The sequence below is a fragment of the Temnothorax nylanderi genome, unplaced genomic scaffold, assembly GCF_030848795.1.
Source record: "Temnothorax nylanderi isolate EJ_2023f unplaced genomic scaffold, tnyl_v1.0 TNYL_tig0009_pilon, whole genome shotgun sequence".
Lineage (NCBI taxonomy): Eukaryota > Metazoa > Arthropoda > Insecta > Hymenoptera > Formicidae > Temnothorax > Temnothorax nylanderi.
Genome location: NW_027249071.1, coordinates 707,678 through 726,482, shown reverse-complemented (window position 1 = coordinate 726,482; position 18,805 = coordinate 707,678). Strand labels below are relative to the sequence as shown.

General features: G+C 39.4%; 2 protein-coding genes across 2 annotated transcripts; both read left to right on the top strand.

Annotated features, from left to right (window-relative positions):
• The first annotated feature begins 13,607 nt into the window (after positions 1-13,607).
• LOC139786362 (mRNA-capping enzyme-like) lies at positions 13,608-16,449 on the top strand. Its single transcript, XM_071725529.1, has 3 exons — positions 13,608-14,911; positions 15,021-15,153; positions 15,243-16,449. Exons 1-3 carry the CDS (start codon positions 13,998-14,000, stop codon positions 15,966-15,968), a joined length of 1,773 nt encoding a protein of 590 aa, XP_071581630.1. The 5' UTR covers positions 13,608-13,997; the 3' UTR covers positions 15,969-16,449.
• Positions 16,324-18,508, top strand: LOC139786053 (transducin beta-like protein 2). Its single transcript, XM_071725218.1, has 6 exons — positions 16,324-16,342; positions 16,751-16,974; positions 17,331-17,517; positions 17,601-17,786; positions 18,012-18,206; positions 18,282-18,508. Exons 1-6 carry the CDS (start codon positions 16,324-16,326, stop codon positions 18,506-18,508), a joined length of 1,038 nt encoding a protein of 345 aa, XP_071581319.1.
• The last annotated feature ends 297 nt before the right edge of the window (positions 18,509-18,805 follow it).

Below are 18,805 nucleotides of genomic sequence, written 5' to 3'. Positions count from 1 at the left end.
CAATACATAATTTATTTTTCGCATTATCTTCTGCATTAGGTGGGTCTTATCGTTATTGTGCTTCTTAACAACGAGTCGGAAAATTCGCTTAGTAGTCAAACAATCAGTAATTATATTCGCAATTGCGTATTTAGCAATCGCATGACTAAGAAATAACAAGCGTTCCTATTTTCATACCAGCCAGTTTTACAACAAATTCTCGAGAACTTCATATCGGGATAAAAACTTTGACTCGACACGCTTTCTGCGCGTGTCTGGAATCAATTAAAGGAAATCTGGACGATGTCCAGGTCAGTTATGGTTCTAATCCTTAAAAAAGAGCAAAATAAGTATCTAAGAGACGCAATTTCTATGTTCGGTTCGCGATCGGTACAACTAAAGTCAGCCTGATATCGACGTTTGCTATGTTTAGAAAACGGAATTGCTAAGCGATCCCCGACGATACGAAGTCACGAACGACGTTTGATATATATAATGTATACTATCTCTTCAGCAGTCACGCACTTTCTCTTCACAAACGTTGAGTCGAAGTAAAGAAAAAAATAAATAAAAAAGAAGAAGTAACGTAGTGCCACGTGGCTAGAAATAAGACAAGTTAGAAAACTAAACTTGAATAGGAAAAAAAATTTCTTTTTGAATACTGATGAAAGAGAGAGCACGCAGAAAGAGACTCAAGTCCTTCTTCATATTTTTTTTCTAATACTTTCTGAAATGTGAATAAATGTACTTTGCACAATGACGCCGATGAATAAATACAGAAAAACATTTTAAACCGTGAAAGTTTTTATCGAGAAACTTTCAACGTGGTAGGAACAAGGTTTTCGGTGGTCGATTTTGAATGGATCCTTAATTGGTATCCTTAATTGACCTCTCGCTTTCTTATGCGATCGGGAATACATGCCGATCACGATCGAAGCTATGTCATCGATTCAGCAAAGATGTTTTCCTTGCACGCCACGGGCAAGATCAAGGCGTCGTGGATATTGCTAAAGCGATCAGATGTCGAAATATATTCGCTAGGCACGTTGAGCCTGACCTTTGACTTACCGGCGGCTCCGTCGAGGGAATCGGTAATCGGTTTCCCCCAGATACAATCGCGAGACCCTCGGCTTGGCTGTTAACATATCTTTACATAACTATAAAAGGTCTGACATATTTATTCAAAATCTCTTTTCATAGCTATATACCAATGATGTACGTCAATTGGCGATCATCTGTAAGCGTAATTATTCGGAGAGCTATTCATCGGTATTTATATCTAGATCTGTTTTTGTATTTGTCGAAAAGCGGAATAATCGGAAAATTATCGTCTAGAAATAAGAACGCGTTGCATATTATCGAATACGTTTGAGAAACAAGCACAAAATACATATGTATAATATGAAACATCACAAGAGTTATGTTTTATTTAAGGCTGCTGTTCACTCACCACTACTATCTCAGATTGTGACGTCAGAAGCGAGAAATATACGGTAAAAGTTCTTGCTAAATGTATTAAAATGGAAATATATGTTTCAATAAAGCAACACTTACAATCGATAGAATCGACTCGTAAAATATACCGAAAACTATCTTTTTGTTTCGGGGAAGAATTAAATCATATTTATTTCTCTATATATTTTTAATTTGATAAATTGTTATTAGCTGTAAACATAGCTTATTTCATTTTGATTATGCATAATTCATTTTCAGATATATATGATTATTTATTAATTAACGAAACAAAAGGCGAGTAGTTTTCGGTATATTTTATAAGTCGGTTCTATCGATCGTAAATGTTGTTTTATGAAAACATATTTCCATTTTAATATTTTGCAAGAATTTTCATTACATATTTTCTCGCTTCTGACGTCACAATCTGAGATAATATAGTGAGATAGAGTGAACAGGAGCCTCAATGCCAAAATTCGCTGTAATATTGTACAATAAGTAACCAGAAATGTTTCCAAACATTTTAGAAAAATTTTTCAGGACAAAACAGCTTTAAAAAAAAAGAAACATATTTCATAAAAACGGCGAAAAAAGATGTGGACACGTTGGTCGTCGACTTATTAATGCGCGCGTTCAATGCTCACCAGCTGACGGCCACGGGAGATTTTTACGCGGGTCATGGACGTCGCGGTCGTTTTAAATTTATCTTTCACGGTCGCCTCTTATTAACGGTCTCCGTATGAGCGGCCGTCGCGTCGGGCCGTTCAACTTGATTGAATTTGCCCCCGAGATACAGAGATTCGAGGTGAACGATCGGCCGCGAGGATCTTGCGTGGACGAAATGAGCGATATGTTGGGAATACACACATCAGTCTGTCGTCATGCGAGAGTTGAGATTCGATTAGATACCCGATGCTTTTTCTCCCGTTAATCGAACACGTCGCGCGGCGACATGAATCATAAAAATTTCGCAACTATCTCTAACGGTCTCTATGGCATCCGAAAGACGTGCACCATCAATCTTAGGAAGGCTAAGCTTTTCTTAATTACATAAATATTGTGGAAAAAAGCCATCATCTAACTTATTGTTATTCTTCATTTTCTAGTCGATGAAGTTTGCTAATTGAAAACGTCCGGACTGCTTCGGAATAAATGAATAAAGTCGGATTTAGAAAGCGTTGCGAAACATAATAAAATACTAAACAGCAGGTACTAAACAGCGGTATGACGGTACAAACGTGGAGAGGAAATCACAACAATATCGTAATATAAAATGCGGCTGTGCCTACGTAAATTCGATAAATACTTTCCCTTTTCCTTTTAATGTAGCAAGCTATACCGCAACTACATTTGGTTCAATGCGGTAAAAGATAAAGCTTATTTTTTCTAATTACTTCCGATGTATATACATATCAATTATTGCGTTAAGGATAACGCTGCTTTTTTTTATGATCGCTGCATCTCGATTGCGTCGCATTTTAAAACGCGATAGTGCGTCACATTGACGTAATCGCGCACAAACACACGTATTATTCATAGTTTATATTCATAGTTGATAATTTATTTATATTTTATATCAATAATAATGACGAATTAATGAACAACAGCGAGTGTTTACGACGTTCGTTATCGAGGATCTGGAATTTCATTAAAAGTAATATGCGCAGGCTTGTTTGTCATAGACCAAACTGTCGAAATTGGCATAAATTGCATAATGCCACATGGTGCAGCAAGTCATCGTCATCGATCGTCGCGTGCGTCCTTTTAACGACGTACGCTGGCCTCTGTGTTTATTGCTCAATAATCGGCGGCGTGTATGCTCGTCAGCCGACTGTTTGTTTGTTAACGACGGTACTTAAGCGTACGCTAATACATGGAGTGAAGTATTAAGCAATGGCGCAACGTTTGTTCTCCAAATTTGCACAAATGTATTTGTTTTGATCGAGTAGGGCGGATTTACCATGAATATCAGTTTTTAGAGTATCGTTCAATCGTAGATCCTCCTCGAGACCTATGCAAATTTTATTTACACTTGTCTCCCAATTTCTAAAAAATCATTGCTATTTTCTGTCTTATTCGATGAATCACGAAACTTTCGGAATCATCTGGAACTAATTGCGAAATGCGTAGCGCGTAGAGGATAAATAATATTATTGCAAATATAATTCGGGAACTCAACAGCTTCTTTTTATTTGCATTTTAGGTAGCCAAATTATTCTGTTTCGTAAAATTGAAATATTAATACAGTATATCTCAGAAAGATTATAAGAAGATAAACGTCATGATTTTTATGTATTTTGTAATTATATTTGCTTTTCTTTATTTATAACGCGATATTAATATAATAATTAATTAATGTTTGGTTTAGACGATAAAATATAACATGATAAAATACAATACGTACAGCAATATGATTTGAAGCTCGTTATTTCGGCGTTAATGAGCTTAGACTTTATCAGGACCGGCCAAGCTACGAAGGTGAAAACCACTGTGGTGCGATAACGATGCAACAACTTTCTTTCAGCGTCGTCTCTCTCTCTCTCTCTCTTTCTCTTTTTCTCGACGAGCACATTTTATTTTCCGCGATAGAAAGGACCGCGGCGAGTTCCGTGGCAAAGAGAAGAAGGACGTGACGCGGAGGCGTTAAACTTTCTCTTCGCGTTCACGCTAAGTCAACGATACTCCACCTTGGACCGGTTGGACGTCCCAGTGTCCCTCCCGCCTCCTGATTCAGGCTAAATCAGGGAACGCGATATATTCCGAATTTGAATCCTGACTTTAATCAATTAATCCCGGGACTCAAAATTTCGTACAATTTGCTTCAATTAAAAGAGAGCACGCGATTCCTGACTAATCTCAGATTTAAGACCGACCACGTCATGCGACGCGCATGACAACAGGCAGAAAGTGGGCTAATAACCAACGCCGCGATTGGTACACCATTGGCTTTGTTAGCGCGTCTCGATTTAGCTTCAGCTGTAACTTAAACGAAGGATAATTTCTTTTATGTAACGACACGTGACTAATCCCGTCGCTAAATTAGGCTTTACTATCGCGAAATCGTCTGATGAACGTGATTGATCGATCTGAGCGTAACACGTGTTAAAAATGTAGAAAGAAGTTTGCACGATTCGGCATAGCGATTCGAACGATTTTACGGGGCTTTCCCGATATCGTTCAAGCAACGTTCACCGGCTTATCTACAAGCGCAAGTGAGCATCTTGCTCCATATGATATTTTTTTGTTGCGTGATAAGTTATTATGCATATCGTGGCTGATACTTGTATCTCCGCGTTTGATTACGTGCAATCCGATTCATATAGATCAAACGTATAAAAAGATCTCTCAGCCATCGTCTGATCTCGAAGTATTCTTATTGATAACAGATGACTCTCGCGTAAGCAGCATCGCTTGCCTACGATTTCGTTGGAAGCGATCTAGATTCTAGATCGCCGCGGCGAATTGATTACGTCAAATGTTTGCGAACTCACGTTTCATTAGAATTGATTAAGCAAGGCTTGTTTGACGCATATCGCGTCGCGATAAATTTTGATCCAGGTTGAAAGCCGGTTCTTCCTTGACAACGACACTTCCTTCTTGAGCTCGCGAGCCATTGATACTCGAAGACGCGACTTGACTTGTATAGAGAATAGAGATAACGGGATTTTATATTTTACGTTTAAATTCCCTCTTTCTTCCAAGTGGACCTCGTCGTGATGTCCATTGAATCTGAATTTGCCCGGCGCTCTAGATACGTCGCTCCAATCCGTGCTCGATTTTTAGGCTTCGGTTGCAGCCGCGCGATCCCGAGCACGTTCCGGGCTCGCGATTCGGAGTCTCGAGGGGGGCCGCGGGCATCGCCGGGCATTTAGAAAGTGTGCCGTGAGAGGATGATAATCATAATCCAGACGTCTGATGCGCGCGCGAGGCGCGCGGGATGAGTAATCAGCATTGAACTTGCAAGTGCGAGATAAATCGCATTGTTCCTCCGCCACACCTGGCCTCCTTTCGCGCGCGCCGATCCCGCTCGCAGCTGCCAGCGAGCCCGGCCAATTAATGCGTACATCCGATCGCGTTTGATCGGCGATTTAATGAAATTTCTACGTAAGCGCCGATTAGAAATTCCGATTCTTAAAATGTCAGAATGTTTTTGCACGCTTTGTTATGTTTCACGAGGAGTTTCGTTAGCAGATAACAAATGGATATTAAATTAATATATGCCTTTTCTAGAATTATCATCCGTCAATGTGAAGAATAATACACTGAGAAAGAAATATTTAGGTCCAAAAAAATATTTATTAGATGGCTCCTAACAGCTTATTTACTTAATATTTATATTAAGTAAATAAGCTATGAAAAGCCACCTAAAAAATAGTTTTTTGGATCTAAATATTTTTTTCTCAGTGTACGATTGAAGAAAAATTAGTTTTCAATTTTACTCGCTAATATACATACTGATTGTCAAGTAGATATCGATTGCAAATATAATTACTTTTAACGCGTTCAATTAGATTTAAATATTACAATTATAACAACATTCCTCTTCAAGAGAATTTAAAGTCAATTGCTTTAATTTTTCGTGTGCCGTAATTAAAGTTGAACGATGAAAAGAAAGATATTCGTGGATCAGACTATTTCATCAGACTAGCGGATTAATTGCTGACGAAAGTCCGACGGCGTGAGCGCCGTTTCCTTGTTTGGATCTTATCAAAGGGGCCGTCGGCGACGAACTTGATAAAACGCTTGTGCGTAGCGCGTTACGCACGCAGCGCACGCACTCGCGAGGACACGAGCGACGAGAGTTCCGAAAATAGACATATTTTGCACTTCGCGGACTTGACTGGCAATCCTTGCCTATTCCGGCGAGTTTCTCGCGAAAAGGGAAACAGTTCGACACGTTAATATTGTTATCTACCAGCGATTTTTATATGTTTTATCACACAGTAGAATATTCATAAGGAATTTCATAATGATGAAATTATTGTGTGATGTGATTAAATAAGATTAATATCTCATAGATAATGCGTTGAATAGTGCATTTCTTACTTTACATTATTATCTAGAAATTATCTGTGTTATATCATATTATATACATATATGATGACAACACATATTATACCTATAATATATGATTAAATAAGATTATATGGAGATGTATCCCGCATAGATAACACTGTTCAACAAAAAAAAATTGCACATGAAGAATAATCGTTTCTTGTAGCTTTTTGGACGTTGAATGCGATCCCGTTTGCCAATCTATCACGTCCCAACTTTGAGAAATTTGTAGTTAAAATTGCAAGAAAAGGGCTATTTTAATACAGTTCTAATAACATACTTAATTTTGATTGCAATAAAAACTTCTCCAACATATAGCATACCGTAGTTATGTCAAAATAACACTAAAATAGTCCTTTTTTGCAACTTACTGCAAATTTCTCAAAATAGTGATGTAATAGAGCAATTTGGCAAACGGGATTGTATTCAGCGTCCAAAAAGCTATAAGAAATAATTTTTCTCGTTCTTGTGCTCGAAAAATAGTCATTTTTTGTTGAATAGTGTAATAGGATATGACATGGTTCTTTCTTTACTTTACATTGTTAGTCATAATTATTTATGTATGATGACATTCATTTTTTGCAAATACATTTTGTAATATGAGAAACCATAATGGTACCAAAAACATACCATAATAGTGAACAGTGACCACAGGGTGGTCTTTGTTCCTTTGAAAAGTCCCGCATCAATGGCAGTCAAAGAGAAAGGTCAGCTTCTTCATATTTTTTCTCGACATTTTCTTTTTTTGAAAGATTAATGGAAACGTTTGTGTTGAAAGTGACTTCAAAATTTGAAAATAATGTGCGTGAAAATGATGGAAATATTTGTTGACTTTAAGACGTTTACGTTGGAAAATTGTCGGAAGAAAAATGACCCGTTGGGAGTTCTCCGGTCCTTATACTAGAGAAAATCGATTTTCTCTAGATTTTCTTGAAATTGTGAATATACGTTAATTTAGGTGTGCTTTATGCGTGGTATAAATTTCAGTACCTCTTCCGGTATAAAGAATAAAGATACTGAGCCTCAAAGTTTCAACTTTTACTAATGAAAAGGTTTTCCAGGCCAAACAGTAAGAGATACGAGGTTGGCCAAGAGGACCAAAGTTGCTCCTCTCGTCGAGTTCTATAAGGAAAAAATGCCAAAATTAAAAAAAATTTCAATTAAAAATTTTTTTTTGGTAAAAATTGAAACTTTGAGGCTCAGTATCTTTATTTTTTATACCGGAAGAGGTACTGAAATTTATACCACGCATAAAGCACACCTAAATTAACGTATATTCACAGTTTCAAGAAAATCTAGAGAAAATCGATTTTCTCTAGTATAAGGACCGGAGAACTACCTTAATGCGGCAATGACCGTAAAAATCGGCCTGTCAGGTAGAACATCTAAAAAAATCTTTTTGACACAAAAGCATCATAGAAATATAAATTATTGTCCAGTTGATCCACGTCTCATTTCATGTTTCTCGAGCCGCCACACGTACTTGACGTGTTTTATACTCGCTGTAATTATTTCCGAATCATGCGACTTTATGTAATTTTTATAACTTTGTGACTACTGCCGATCCTGAGTGGAAATATGTCCACTTGTTCGTGTTTCCGAGCTCGCACAACTTGACATCTCTCTAAGGAAGGAGTCTCCCACCTCGGGTCGAGCAGGAATGTATTACCATCGTCTTTATTAAACACCGAAGATGGCTCAAAAGAAGAGCCGAAACGTTTGTTACTTTTAAAATACATATATCTTTTTTGTTTGCGCACCTCGTACCGCGCCTGACTCGCATCGCCGTTTTAATCATATTTTGATAAATTATTGTATTTATTGAAGATCATAGAAATATAAATTATTGCATTTATTGTAGCATGATGGTTATATTACTATCATGCTTGATTTATGTATATACTTTACATAACATTTTATTAGTGAGATATTACATGACGTTTCATCATTTACTACTGTTGCTCTTTTAACTTTCGAAATGCGTGCAAGTCGAAATACATATTTTCGAAGATTTTTCGTCAATTGTAGTTAAGAAAAGATAGTAAAGATAATAAAGTCAGAAATTTTAAGTAAAAATCGTCTTTCGTTGCATCTCTCGTTGATCTTGAACGTTTTTCCTCTTCATATACATTAAAATTACTCGCGTGTAGAAAGAACTTGATATAAAAGAAAACGAGTCATTTGATATATCGTTGAGATAATGAAAATGCAATTGCCAATAAGGCTTGAAGAGGCCTCGAGGAACGTTCCATCTGAGGAAGTATATAAAATTCTGAAATTAATGCAGCGCGTTTAATAAGAAGACCTTTCGTACCAAACTTGATGAACTTTAACGAAGCGACGTGAAAGTAATATCTAGAGAGATCCTACGAAAGATATCAAGAACTGCATATTTTATTAGGGTAAAATGAAAGTAGAGAGTAAAACGTAAAGACCTGATATCTAAAAGGATCGTCGGGAAAGCAATCGGAGCGATTGGAACTAATTCTCAAACAGACGCTTCTGAATGCGTATTATTATGGAATTTCCCTAAACGAGGAGATGTTTCGTTTCGCGTTTGCTTGGATCGTCAAGCGACAATCGCGTTATCTCTCGCGCTTCTGGGAATAATTAATCTAGAACGGGGTACATTAGTAGCGATCGAGCAGCACGTTTCGCTGTGCTATGAAAATACGACGTAAGAGGCGAAAATGAATTATCGATGACGAACGACACGTACGCGGATAATATATTTTGATATCCGGTCGTATACGTGCTCGCGCGCGGCGTGGCGCGCCGATTATTTTGCCGCGGGTCCACGTTTCCCGTTTCTCTTTCGCGGCACAAAGGGAACGACGAAGAAGACGGTGCCCCGGGATCTGCGACGACGCGGCCGCGTGTCGCAATCAGCAAACAAAAGCGGCGGGACCGCGTGCTCGCGCGTTTTCCGTTTGGAAAAGATCTCCCAATCATCCTTGACGGCCCGTCCCGCCTCCGGAATATTTATCGATCCGGAATACGATCGCCCTAAGCCGGATTCGATCGCCCGTCGGAAAAAGGAGAGAAACGATTTTAAGGGGTTACGTATACCTTCGACATGCCTAAAATTAGGTCAAAATTAACGAATTTTATGGGTAAAATTATGTTATATTAAAAAATGAAAATACAAGTCTTATGTAGAATAGTCTTTTGAGATTTTCAAAATACTGTTTCGGGAAAATAACTGCCCAGGACCTTAATTTTTGATATTTTTGAAAATTTCGGGAGATATTTTCCGAAGACTATTCTACAAGACATGTATATTCATTTTTTAATAAAACATAATTTTACCCGCAATAAAAATTCGTTAATTTCAACCTAACTTTAATGCCTGTCAATGGTAACCCCTTAAGTTCTAATAGTAAAATTAATAGACGATTCACCGTTGAAAAATCGCTGAAAAATTAGATGCTTGCGTTTTACAAGTTTAAGGAAAGAGAAACATATTTATGGTGCCTTAAAAGTAAAGTGAAACTCCCATAAATTTTCGTACCTTATTTGTGTAACAGCGAATCCGAAAGAATCGAAAGATTCTTTACGGCCACATATAAATTAAAATTCAAATAACTTTGAAATTTATGACCTTTACTTTAATCTTATCGTCGTAGATAATTTCACGCAAAATCGCAACAAAATCGTAATAAATATAAAGATTCGAAGTGAGATCTGAACGGTGTGTTAATAAAAATTAGATTTTCATGAATTAATAAAATGAGATATGAGTATCTGCCTCACATCGCATAATTAAAACTTAAAGAAATCATGAGATTTATTTCTTATATTCGATTTTGTTGTATCTATTTTTATTCCCCTCTGTTCTCCAAATTGCGGTGACCAAACGAGCTCTCTCTGTCGTTGAAAAAAGCCGCAAGTAGTCCGTCTCGCACGCCGCAAGATAAGGTGCCTACACGTCGCGAATTTCCTTTCGGTTTCGCGTTTATCGAGTTACGACGATCTTTATCTGTTGTTCGCGAGATTCTCGCGCGCTATCCGCATAAACGAGCTTCCGCAGGAAGTTTATCTCTAGTTTCAAGTATTTTCTATCGCCGTGGTTTTTCCGAACGGGGACAAGTTGCTCATGTTCTAGCCGAGCTTAAATCCGGCGCGTGGCGATGAGCGTGGCCGGTACCGCCGGCGCCGGCCGGCTTCTTGGAGCTCTCCTTAACGAGATGACAAATAGAAAGACGCGATCGCGCTTTCTCCGGCCGCGTGTCATAACGCGTGCATGAAGATCTCATCTGCTTCTCCATTCGCGCCGCTTGTCAATTCGTCCCGCGATTTCGCGTCGCGGAAGCGAGATTCTCGGACTCACTCGTGTCCGCCGAGAGATTTGAATTGTTATTATATATTTTTAATAATTGTCCGAAGAAATCTCGACGGGGATCACGCTGTTGCTTCAGTTCGAGATTTTTACCGCAATGTATACCTGAACTTTTTTCGGGTAAAAATCTTGGCTGAAGCAGCAACGTGATCCCCGTTGTTCTCGGGGAGAAGAGAACCCAGTAAGTACTGACTAACAATGACATTACATCAATATTATAATTTCCCACTGTATTACACATACAAGTGTAATATAGCACATGTTCATAACAGTTACATTGTTGAGTATCAATCAAATCAATCAATCTTTATTTACTTCAGCTTATGCCAAGAAGTGAATTTGACTTACAAAAGTAACTTAACTCATTCATACCCCATCCATGCATTCATGATAATATTTAATCCCATCTATTCTTCTTCATTCTAGTTTCTTTCTCTCTCCATAATTGCTTCAACCCTTCCCCTTTAACACTATCTAATTCATCATTCCATATTCTTTCTAATTTTCCTCTCTTATTTCTGCCTAAACCAATCTTTTGGTCATATCTGCACATTCCTCTACATTATTGAGTAGGAAATTATAATATTGATATAATGTTACTGCTAGTTGATGTTTAGCTGGGAATAGTTCGGGCACACATGCGGGATCTCTTTTCGGACACGTGTTTCGATACGCTCGAAAAGAGGCCTCGGCGCCGATCACCCTGGGATCGCGCTCGTTATCTTCTCCCGAATCGACAATGAGTCATATGACTCTCCGAAACTCGCCCCGCGAATTATTCTCCGGTGCAGCTTTTTTAACGCGGCTAAATTCGCGCGCACGGCGGCAAAATAAAGGGGAACGGCACGGCCGTGACGCCGATGACACCGGCCAAGCCAAGCTTTCAAGGCCGGAATATTTTTCTTCGCCGGCGACCACGGCGATTTCGAACTTGCTGCTGTTACTCGCGCGCTCATCTCGTTCGCTTCACCCCCCTCGTGCTTTCTATTTTCGACGACACAACCGTGACCGTGATCGCGGCTGATTCTCGTTCAAAGCGAACGTACGGTTAATGTGTACATACACGGCATATGTTTTGTTTACTGAGAAATCGAGTGTTTGAGGCTGATTTCAAAATTCCTTCGCCTTGATGTTCAGAAATCGTTCTCTATAGGATCCTTCCACCCTCACCCAATCTCATTTTTCTTTAAAGTATGAACAAAAAGACTCTTGGCGATGCGTATGTGTGTGTTACATTATACAACTGTATAAATTTTTTTATATCTAATATATTAATATAATTAACATAATTAAGTGAAAAGGCCACGTAACAAGGTGTTCGTGTGTCATCATAATCTTAAATTTAATTAAGTAAAAAATTGACAACTTGACATATGTTTCGGCCTGACATTACAGAACATCCTAATAAACTTTAGAGCCGTATCACACGCATTATCGCACAGGTTTTTTTTATCGCGATATAATTTTTGAATCGAAACCGCACGTGTCTTATAATTAAAATGTCGAGAAGCAAAAAGTAGTTAATGATAAGAGGACCTGTATGGTATTCCATGCAGAAAGTCATGTTGTAAAAATCACTAATAATGTTATAAGTTAAAGATACGGAGAACAAATTATAGACCCTTGTTCTCCGTATCCTTTAACTTATAGCATCATTAGTGATATTTACACGTTTACAAAAGTTATATATAACTTTTGTCTAAGACACTTGTTCTCTCCATATCTTTAACTTAATTATAACTTAATTATATCTTTTATTATAACATTATTAGTGATTTTTACAACATGACTTTCTGCATGGAACACTATAGGCCCTCTTACCGCATTAACTACTTTTACTTCTTGACATTTTAATTATAAGACATGTGCGGTTTCGATCCAAAAATTACATTGAGATAAGATGCGTGTACTGCGGTTCTAAAGTTTATTAGGATGTTTTGTAATGTCAGGCCGAAACGTATGTCGAGTTGTCAATTTTTTACTTAATTAAAGATTACGACACTAATACCTTGTTACGGCTCCAGTGCCCTTCTCACTTAATTATTGATTTCAAATAATTTGAGCCTTTCAAGATTATAATTCATATAATTAACCAGACAGCACGCATGTCTAAAGATATCATAAAGATATCATAAAGACGTCTTTAAGGTGTTTTTTTAAACATATATTAACATATTAGACCTTTTAGACATATATATAAACATATATGTCTAAAAGGTGTTTTTATAATGTTTTTTTAGATATGTGTGCTGTCTGAGAATATAATTAATATAATTATATATAATTCTTAATATATAATATAAATTCAGAGTTGTGTAATATATAATAAATATCACACACGTAAACTAATTTAATAATTACCTCTCGATTGATAAATTAACATCATATTTTTGGGTACAATGGAAAATTTGTTTTATCGACCGAAGTGCGTGTTTTTCCACACTAATACATTAATTTACGTGCTGCATCTAGAGCGCGCTAGTGCGGAGCAGCGCAGGCAACCAAATTTTCTATTGAAGCTCAAGTCCCCGGAATTTAACCTCAAAAACTCACAGCTTACTTCAATTTACTTCTTTCGAATGTTAATTTTGGACAACGCGACATTTAAAAATTGCCTTTAATCCGCCTCTCTCGTCGAGATAAATAATTTCGTCAATTTTTCGAAAGAATGTCGAAAGATGCGCGTTTCGATTCTCGTTTATCGCTTTATCGCTTTCGGAATTCGATAGTTATATGTCGCGCGCTGTGCGCGCCGCGCGACGGCGATCCCGAATTCCGATGGAAAATCGGAGTCGCCAAGCCGCGCAGTTACGCGCAATGGCGGTCACCATGGTTAATGTCATTCCTTACCGCATGTTTCGGCGATTCCGTACAGTTATGGATTAAAAGCGGCTCGCCGCTTCAATCCCAAAGATCGCCCTTCAGCCTCAGGCCAAGTGCAACTTCGTAGCTTAGCCGGGAGTGCACCGGGGAAGTCCTGCCCCGCGAGCGACGCGACGGCTGCTCCGAAGGCGAGGAAGTAGGTTAGATTGCTCCTGATTAAGTGTGACTTGATTATCTCTCGTCGGAGCTTAAGCGAGTGAAATGCTGGACTGTTCGTCGCAGGACTCCGAGCCGCGGCGCACTTTTTCACCCCGTGTATCACGTCCTTGACGCGTCGACCACCGCGAGAATGTCGAGCGACAACAAAAGCTTCCGCGAGGTACCACCTCGCTGGCTCGACTGTCCGCGCAAGGCGATGAGGCTGATCCAGGGCAAGTTCCTGGCCTTCAAGACGCCCCTGTCCTCGGGCTACGACAGCCAGGTGCCCGAGGGGTGCCGCTTCAACGTCGACATGCTCTTCGAGAATCTGAAAAGTCAGAAGATGAAGATGGGCCTGTGGATAGACTTGACCAACACGTCGAGGTTTTACGATAAGGACACGATAGACGATTACGATTGTAGGTACGTGAAGCTGCAGTGCCGCGGCCACGGCGAGACCCCGTCCGAGGAGCAGACCCGCGCCTTCGTGCAGCTCTGTAGCAATTTCATCGCTCACAATCCGCTGGACATCATCGGCGTGCATTGCACGCACGGTTTCAACAGGACTGGGTTCCTCATAATCAGTTACTTAGTGGAGATAGACGGTACCAGTGTCGACGCCGGGATAGCGGAGTTCGCCACCGCGAGGCCACCTGGAATTTACAAGGCCGATTACATAAAGGAGCTGTACAAGCGGTACGACGAGGTGGCGGACGCGCCGCCGCCGCCCGCGAGACCGGCGTGGTGCCTGGAGTACGACGACTCCAATGTCGCGGACGCGGACGAGGGACCAAGCACGGAGAACGAGAACGGCCGGGACGAGAAGGGCAAGAGGAAGAGGCGTGAGATTTTTAATAGAAATCCGGTGTTTATGGCCGGCGTACCTGGTGTCACTCCTATCTTAGAAAAAAAGAGGCTGTACGGAATCCAGAGGCGAGTCCAGGAAATCTGTGGATGGGAGGAGTCGGGGTTCCCCGGTTCTCAGCCCGTATCCATGGATTGCGAAAATATAATGCTGCTACACACAAAGCCATATAGAGTATCTTGGAAGGCCGACGGCACAAGGTCAGTTGGAAATGTTTTTGTACACATGAGTGTCACTTTTGGTATTATATACATCGAATATCGAGAATAAGCTTGGAAACTCATCCACTGTTTTTTTTGTTTTGTTTAGGTATATGATGTTGGTACAAGGTGACGGAGAGGTGTTTTTCATAGACAGGGAAAACAGCGTCTTTGAAGCAAACGGTTTGACATTTCCACATTTGCGAGAAAACCGATGTCTGAGAGATACTCTGATGGACGGCGTAAGTCGCCTAACTTTACCCACAGGTTTTTTTTATAAAGTTGCGAAAAATGTTGGAGTCGTACCTTTCACGGGATTTTAATTTTGCAGGAAATGGTGATCGACAAAGATAGGGGCAAGAATATTCCTAGATATTTGGTGTACGACGTTATTATGTACGACGGACAGGATGTTAGTAAATTACCGTTCCACCCTGATCGTTATTCCATTATCGAAAACAAAATAATCGCCGGCAGGCTGAGGGCTATGAAGGAGGGACGATTGATAAAGGAACGCGAACCGTTCTCGGTGCGAGTCAAGTATTTCTGGGACGTGACGCAGAGCAAAAATCTGTTGGGCGAGAAATTCGCTAAGCAGCTCTCTCACGAACCGGACGGCCTGATATTTCAACCCGCCAAGGAAAAGTACTGCACGGGAGTATCCGCGGAGGTTTTAAAATGGAAACCGTTGTCGTTAAACTCGGTAGATTTTAAACTGAAGATCGTCACGGAGTCGGGCGTGGGGATCCTGCCGCGGAAGATCGGGCATCTCTACGTGGGAGGACTGAAGACGCCGTACGGCACGATGAAGATTACCAAGCAGATCAAAGATTTGGATAACGCGATTGTCGAGTGTAAATTCGAAAACGGCCAATGGATCTTCATGCGTCAACGAATAGACAAGTCGTTTCCCAATTCCGTAACGACCGCCGAATCTGTGTGCAGAAGCATCAATAAGCCGGTTACGAAAGAGCGGCTTTTGGATTATATTGAGAAATACAGATTTGCACGGGACGACGCGGATCTTATGCCACCACCAAACAAAAAACCAAGATAATCCTAGATGCGTTATATCATATTATTAATCATAAATGTATTGCAATTTTTACAGTTTCAACAATTGTATCATGATTCGATTGTTGAGAAATGAAGACTCCGAATAATCTATATTTATTTAATTAGAATGTAGGCATTTTAAGCTCAAAGGTACTTTGACTTAATTTTAGGCAGCTATGTTCTGTAGCTACGGTCACTTCGACCTGATTTTTTAGGAATGTTAAATAGGTTGAAAATAATGCATGGGTATTTGCATGGTAATGCAAGGGTACCGTTTTAGAATAAAGAGCAGTATGTAAGAACATCAACTATGGATCCCAACGTTTAGTTTTGTGTCAAACGTGCCGTTCTTAATCATGATTGTCTTTCCATCAGGTTATTTTTAATTTGTTTCAGTGTATCATACACATTTGTTTCATGTAGCATATTTTGATGAATTGAGATTATTAATTGTTGAATAAAAAGGACTTTGTAATAACATATTCACGCTTTGTGATTATTTATCCTACATTATTTAATTAATGGAATAGTAAAACATCGATCATGTATTTATTTGTCAGTCTCCTCTAGATTAATATTATTTTTATAATAGATTCGATATTTTTCCGAATTAATAGTAGAACTTGAAAAAAATAAGTGAAAAATATAGAATAAAATGATATAGATTGTTTCTTCGAGAAAAATAATTTAAAAAATCGGAAAATACTGAATAACACGTAGTTAAGAATTCTTTTATGTGGCACAAATTCATCCTACTTATTTGCATATTTTGCATTATTGCAGATCGTACCGTATTGTTATGGTACGCGAAGGACTTCACGTCGAAAGATCGCAAGTCTCTGCGCGTTAACATAGAATTCGACCACGCAACATTGATACGCTGGTCCCCGGATGGAAAGGCATTCATTATTCACAAAGCCGTGGCTAATGCCATCGAGGTGTACAAGATCGCGAAGAAACCGGACGGTCATTTGGCCTCTGCGACCAAGGCACTGGAGTTTCCACAGGTATTATGATCCTGTCTCTGTATCACTTGTTTAAAATATTTCTTGTTGCTGCCTATATTTTTCTCAGAAAGATTTTTTAAAATATAATAACGGATAATATAATTGTATCATACATTCTATTTTGTGCTTGATTTGATATTATTTACGACTTAGTTATTGTATAAATCTGCTACTTTGGAAATTGATTAAAAGATAAAAATAAAATTATTATTTCGGGGTCTAATGCTTTCTATATCATGTAAATATTAATACATGAATTTACCTATTTTCTGCAAATAAAGATAATTTTCATATGCATGAATCTCTAAACCTTACATAGAATCTGTTTATGCCTTGTATATCAATCTTTTTATTAGCGTCACACCGAGGATGTTGTTGGGATGGATATCGCGTGCACCGGGAAGTACATCATCACGTGCAGCAAAGCGAACGATCTTATTATATGGGACTTGAAAGGACAGACGCTGGCGACGGTGGAGATGCATCTGGGATCTACTTATCGCGCACGCATATCACCTTGCGGCCGATTCGTTGCCGCCTCGGGTAAGGAGACGTTTTGCTGTTAAACAGAATTTCGCCAGTGAGAAAAGTATACGGAGGCTTTAATAAGATTATCCACTCGCAAGGCTTTACACCGGACGTGAACGTGTGGGAGGTGGTCTTCAGCAAATCCGGGGAGTTCAAGACGGTGGCCAAGGCGTTTGACCTCGCCGGGCACACATCCGGGGTTCACGATTTCGGTTTTAGCGCCGACACCAGCCACATGGCTACCGTGTCCAAGGACGGGACGTATCGTTTCTATAATACAAAAAGTAGTGTAACAATATCACCGGCAAAACGTAGGATCCCAGCAAACGCCAACCAACAGTGACATTACGTTCAATATTATAATTTCGACAATACACTCAATACAAGTGTAATATAACACATGTTGCACATAACAGTTACATTGTTGAGTAGGAAATTATAATGTTAGTTGGTGTTTACTGGGATCTAAGTGTACGAAACTCTCGCGCAACGCATTTGTCTTTTTCCAGTCGAGTTCGAAAAGGGGGAAGATCCGCACGTTTTGATGACCGGCACCTGGAACACCACGACAGTCTCTGAGATACCAGCAAGCCTCGCTTTATCTCCGAACGCGGAGGTCCTCGTGATCGCCCATGGATCATCTTTATCTTTCTACTCTGCTATTACCGGTGCTCTGGATACTACCACAGAGGACATCTTCCTCGGTAAAATTACACGCACAATTCGCATATTGATTTTCGCGGTTTAGAGAACTTGAACTCTTCAATATTTTTTTGCAGGGCCCATAACATGTCTGGCATTCGACGCTATGGGAGAATATCTGTTGGCCGCGGGCGATAAGCATATCAAGATTCTCCGCAACGTCACTGGATACCGAACTGCGATAGAGTCCGCTAAACGCAAACTGGAGCAGAGGCAGACGCAGGCAACGAAGGAACGTCTGGAAAAGATGATTCGCGATAACAAGGAGTTGCTCGATAAGATGGGAGAGAAATGTCCAGAATGACATTAATTCGCTCTCCCACCTATCGTCTTATCGACGACATTGATTAAAGACAAAAATAAAATTATTATCTCGGGGTTTAATGCTTTCTATATCATATAAATATTAATACATGAATTTACCTATTTTCTGCAAATAAAAATAATTTTCGTATGCATGAATTTCTAAAACGTTTGATTCTTAATGTCATCTACAGTGATATTTATACGTACCTAAATTTGAGTAAATTTCGGAGATCTGTGTAGGCGACATTGGGAATAAATTGTTCTTTTAATTTTATCCTACTTTTACTTTATTTTT

Bases quoted from the DNA above. Each gene is read 5' to 3' on its own strand.
- LOC139786053 (XM_071725218.1), top strand. The intron at 16,975-17,330 runs GTATTATGATCC...TCTTTTTATTAG, and splicing joins AGGCACTGGAGTTTCCACAG to CGTCACACCGAGGATGTTGT. The intron at 17,787-18,011 runs GTAGTGTAACAA...GTCTTTTTCCAG, and splicing joins TCGTTTCTATAATACAAAAA to TCGAGTTCGAAAAGGGGGAA.
- LOC139786362 (XM_071725529.1), top strand. From the start codon at position 13,998: ATGTCGAGCGACAACAAAAGCTTCCGCGAGGTACCACCTCGCTGGCTC. The intron at 14,912-15,020 runs GTCAGTTGGAAA...TGTTTTGTTTAG, and splicing joins TGGAAGGCCGACGGCACAAG to GTATATGATGTTGGTACAAG. The intron at 15,154-15,242 runs GTAAGTCGCCTA...TTAATTTTGCAG, and splicing joins GAGATACTCTGATGGACGGC to GAAATGGTGATCGACAAAGA.